This window comes from Phaethon lepturus, unplaced genomic scaffold (assembly GCF_000687285.1).
Source record: "Phaethon lepturus isolate BGI_N335 unplaced genomic scaffold, ASM68728v1 scaffold3666, whole genome shotgun sequence".
In the NCBI taxonomy this organism is placed as follows: Eukaryota; Metazoa; Chordata; class Aves; order Phaethontiformes; family Phaethontidae; genus Phaethon; species Phaethon lepturus.
Genome location: NW_010543913.1, coordinates 17,439 through 22,383, shown reverse-complemented (window position 1 = coordinate 22,383; position 4,945 = coordinate 17,439). Strand labels below are relative to the sequence as shown.

Sequence of the window (4,945 nt, the reverse complement as noted above, 5' to 3'; positions counted from 1 at the left end):
CCCCCGCCATTGGGTCAGGGGCATTATCCAAGCTTTTTGGTGAGACGCATTCTGCCCTGCTTGTGGTGATAGACCCTGGGATCATCCTGTCCAACCATCTCTTGTTGACCAGCAGGGATGTCAATTATTTCTTTAGTGACAAGAGCCAAAAATAAAATTCTTCATAGCAAGATGTAGCTGAACTTTGCTCATTTTGCCCCTCCAAGGCTTATAGATTCTTTCTGTATGACTCAAATCTGGCCCATTATGTTTGACTCCCCAAGTTGAGGATGTCCTTTTGCAATTCATCAGTATTAAAATTTATTTCAAATTCCAAGGGATATCTCAGCTATAGAGTAAAGCCACTTTACACCTCTTATTATTCCTATTGTGTTCTGTTAATATTCTGTACATTGTTTCCCTAACTGTTCCTATTCACGTGGCCCAAGATGTTGTCTGCTTGGTTACAAATTCTAGCATGTTGGCCATATTTGCAGAAGGATCAGTCCCCTCCTTCCATAGGGGTTCTATAGTCACCACCTCAGGAATATTTACAGCCCATCTGGATCTTGTTTGTGATGCCAGATATTACATGGTTATGAGAGCTGATGAACTGTAGCATCCAGGAGATTCCTCCCCTCCTGGTCCTTCAGACAAGAGACCATTGCACTTTTCACAGGTGGAGGCAGAAGTGAGGCTGAGCCTGAATTGCAAATATTCACCCATGCACAATTTGACAGTACAGACATGTATGGCTGTAAACACTAGCACATGGCAAGATAGTACCTTTACAGGCACCCACAAACAAAAATGGCATTCATATGGAACAGGAAGACCACAGATGGCCTAATTCTGTTTGTACTCGTCAGGTGATCAGGCTTGAAATTTGCTAGCCTATCACACATGTGCCTTCTCTCAGCTGACATGCATACTCACAGTCATTGATCTGTCCAGTCTCTGCCAAACCTTGAGTCCTTCCAGTATCCATCTCCAGGCCTTGAGCTTTTTAATGCAGCCTCTAGCCAGGATTTTGGGTTTTCAGATTGTGGTTTTCGCCTGTTCGCAGACTAGTCCAGCTTGAAGTTAACTAGATGAACATGCTTGGAAACTATTTAGGAGCACACAGCATTTGAGAAGAAGATGGGATAGACTACGGTGACAAGGCAGGGTGGTGTACTGACCTGCAGCCTGCTAACATGTGGTCGACCTATATTATCCCCCACCCCTTTCTTGTTCCTGATGATTGTTCCTCTCCTATCCACCTTGATCCGTCCCTTTCCCTGCCTTTGACCCCTCCCCTAAACATCCATATGTTTGTCACATTCCCACAGCTTCTTCTTAAGACATCTTAATAATAAGTTTTACCTAGTCCCATAATTCCCCCCATATCGCATAAGAAGTTTGCTTTTGCCAATGAGATGTGTTCTGGTAACCCATGCTAATATTGTTCCTTTTTCTTAAAAGTTTCTGTTTGAATTTCTTCAAGGTTACACTTGAGTCATTCCTGTAATGGCCTATCCATCAGTGTCCCAGGAGTTCTGGTCTTTGTTCCTCTCTTATCTGCAGTTTGTTAAGAGTTTGTGTATCTGTGCATTTAATTTATCACCTCTCGCGTTCCTAGTCTGTCTTTTATGCTGAATTACCAGATACCCTTGCAATTTCCTATTTGCTTTCAGCTGCAAAACCAAATTAAAAGAAACTTAAGAAAGGATGACAGTGTTTGTAATGAGTTTTTCCCCATGTTCCAGTTGCTGTAGTTGTCACAAAGGTATTCAAAGATTTTGAACAGGAAGGAGAGTTTATGAAAGTACTTGGCTGTCAAGATACAACTGTCACATGAAAATTTTTATTTTCTCTGAATTATTTGATGTAGAGTTGATGATTGGTTTGCTTTAGTTTATGGGAAGTGTTGGGGTTTTTTATTCCAAATTTTAATGAGCATGATTCATATCCTTTTGTTTACTTCTGCTTCTTTTGCCCCCCTTTTAATTATCTGTACTGGCCTGTTATTACTCTACAAAGAAAATTAAAAAGATCTCTTTTCTTCTGAGCATTTGTTTGTGGCTGCTGCATGTAGCTTTTCCCTAGTTACTTAATGTTGCTGTGTGGAAGCAGAGGGTTTGAAGCAAAGCTTTCCTATTGTAGGAGGAAAGTTTTATCTAATGCTTGCTGTATAAAAATAGAAGAGTTCGTAAAACAAGTGTTTCATGGTGGGGTAGGCAGCAGTAGGGATCATGAACAGCTTTTAAATGAAAGAAAATCCAGTAATTTAGAAGCATCTTGCTGCTCACATTTTTTTAGTCCAAACTTTCTTCTGGTTGCCTTGCTCTATTATTTTTAACTCTCTTTTCTTTTTACCCCTCTTTCTCCTATTTTTTTAATCTTAAATTAGAAAGCATGGCTTTGGGGGAAGGACTGTCTCTTACAGGCTATGTATTTTTTTGATGACATAAAAATAGTTCCCTCTTCTAACTGGGGCCTCTGGATACTCTTTTCATATACCTAAGAGCCAAAAATGCTAACCTTTCAAATGGCAGTCTGGCTTGTGGCCTAGTTCAAGTGACACATTGCCATCTGAATGACTTCAAGACTTAATGTTTACCTTCATAATTGTCAATCCTGACAGGCTGCTCCTAAGAGAGGGTGAGCTGTGAGCCAAGGGTGGTCCCAGTCCAGGGAACCAGGTGTCTTCACTGACTGGGGCACAATACTGCAGCACCTGAGCATGGCAGGCAGAGACAGGTGCTGGAAACAGGGTCCATCCACAGCCCTGGACAAGGCAAAGTGATGAACCAGGTCCAGGGTCTATCCAGAGAGTCCAGTCAGAAGTAGCAGGAGATGGGACTGGAGATGCCAATGCGGTAAAAGCCTGAGGTTCATCCAGGAGACAGGGCTTGAGACAGGTAAACCTACAACACAGCTTAGGAGGGGACTTGGGAGCATAGGCTGAGTTTAAGTGCTGCCTGGAGAAAACCTTAATGGCTTTCTCCAGGAAGTGTCCCTGCACTTCTTGTTGTGCTTGCCAACTAGTCTGGTCTGGAGTTCACTAGCATATGACACATGCACTCTAGAGCCAGGATCACAGAGGAAATAGTTAGGAATGGAGTTTAATAAGAAGACAGGATGGACTGCGATGGTTAGGCCGAGCCAGACAACTGAATTGACCAACTTCCTGCTTATATGTAATGGGTCTCTTTTATCCTCCCTTCTCCATTTTCCTGTGTTTGTTCTGCCCTGATCCACCTTGATCCCTTCCTTTTCCTGCCTTTGCCCTTTCCCTTAAACAATGTGTAATAAGTCCTGTACAATCCCCCAAATCTCTTGTTCAGTCCCAAAGTCCTCCCCAGGGAATGCATCCCAGTATATGTCCTATACGTCTTTATGCAATAGTCCCCCTTGTTTTGCATAGTATTCTAGAAAGTGTTTCTTCTGTTGAATACCCTTAGTGGGTGGGTTTCGCACAAAAGACAATGGCTTTAATTGTCCATCTTCGATGGTCTCAGGAGTAGCTGATTTGGATGGATGGACAAGGCTATCTGTGTTCTCCCCTTTGTCATCCCAGCCTTGTTCCTCTGATCATTATCTGCCTATTTTGAATAGCCGATTAGCTAGACTTTTTGCAACTAGTCTTTTGCTTGTCTTTTTATTTAAAAAAAGTCCAACTTTCAGTTAAGTATTTAAAGTCAATGATTTAAAAAAAATACCTGTACCAAAGGCTGAGCATGGAAAACATTTACTTGGAAGGTTAGAGTGTAGTAAAGTATCAAGTGGTAAAAGATGAATTAACAAGGAATATATGCCTTAAAACATGTCATATATTGGTAAAATTTATCTTGGTAAAAGATTAATTAAAAAGGAATATAGCCAAAGTAGCCTTCAGTGTAGTCTGCAATGATCCAGAGCTATTTATTGTATGTTAAAGAAATGAGAATTTTACAGGTACTTCAGAGATGACCAATACAAACAATTCCTTCTCTGTCATTAATGTAAATGGAAATGCTTCCATTTACTTTGATGTGTATTCATGGGATATATTCAGTGTCTCCTAGTAGGGGTTTAGTATCTTTTTAAATGATTTGTGCTGCTCTTGACCTAATCTTCAGTATCTTTTTCCAGCTGCTGGTTCAGTTTGTTCAGAATACTTCTATTCCACTGGGGCAAGGGCTGGTGGAATCAGAGCCAAAAGACATCACCTGTCTTTCTCTCCTTCCTGTTACTGAGACCTCAGAATGCAACAGACTCATGTTGCCAGGTAAAATCTATGTAGCAGATCTTTGTGAGCATGCCTTTCATACAGCTATCTTTACTGTGCCACTGTGGCCCACTGCCTCTTGCTGATGAGGTGTTCCAGGGATGGAGGAAAAAGTTCAGAAGGGTGACTGAAACTTTTCTCATTTAACAGTGAAGTCTGACTAGTTAGAAAATTCCTTCCTCCTCCAATCTCTCTCAAATTCTAATTTTTTTTCTAGGAAAAAACTTCATAGATATCTTTTAGTCATAGTGTGTTTATACTTTTATTTACTCTGGTTTCACTTTCTTCACTAGATGATGAAAGAGATCTCACTTCTCCAAGCCACACTAATTCTTCCAAAGATGTTTCTTCATCTGCTGTCTTGAGAAGTCTCCAGGTAAATGTGGGCCCTGATGGAGAGGAAACAAGGGCACAGAATGTACAGAAGCCATCTGAACTTCTGTCAACTCCAGAGACTTCCAGTTTATTGCAAGACCTCCAGCCCAGCGACAGCACTTCATTTATTCTTCTCAACCTAACAAGAGCAGGTAATTCTCCTTCTGTTTGTCATCTGGCTGGATATGTCTCAGTAGAATGCAGAACATAAAAGTACAACTCTGTCCCTGCTGCTTATAAAGGGGAAAGATCATGAAATTTGATGGGCATTATTGGATATTTCAGGAGCATTTAATCATCAACAGCTTTCTACAATGTAGAGGTAGTGAACACTATTTC

At 41.1% G+C, this 4,945-nt stretch overlaps 1 protein-coding gene across 1 annotated transcript in view; it reads left to right on the top strand.

Moving 5' to 3' along the window:
- Nucleotides 1–4,945, top strand: part of ZNF410 (zinc finger protein 410) — a 16,214-nt gene that overhangs the window by 3,740 nt on the left and 7,529 nt on the right. Inside the window, exons 2-3 of the mRNA XM_010288479.1 lie at nucleotides 4,096–4,231; nucleotides 4,525–4,758. Coding sequence (XP_010286781.1) covers nucleotides 4,096–4,231; nucleotides 4,525–4,758 — 370 coding nt within the window. The remainder of the gene's footprint in view (nucleotides 1–4,095; nucleotides 4,232–4,524; nucleotides 4,759–4,945) is intronic.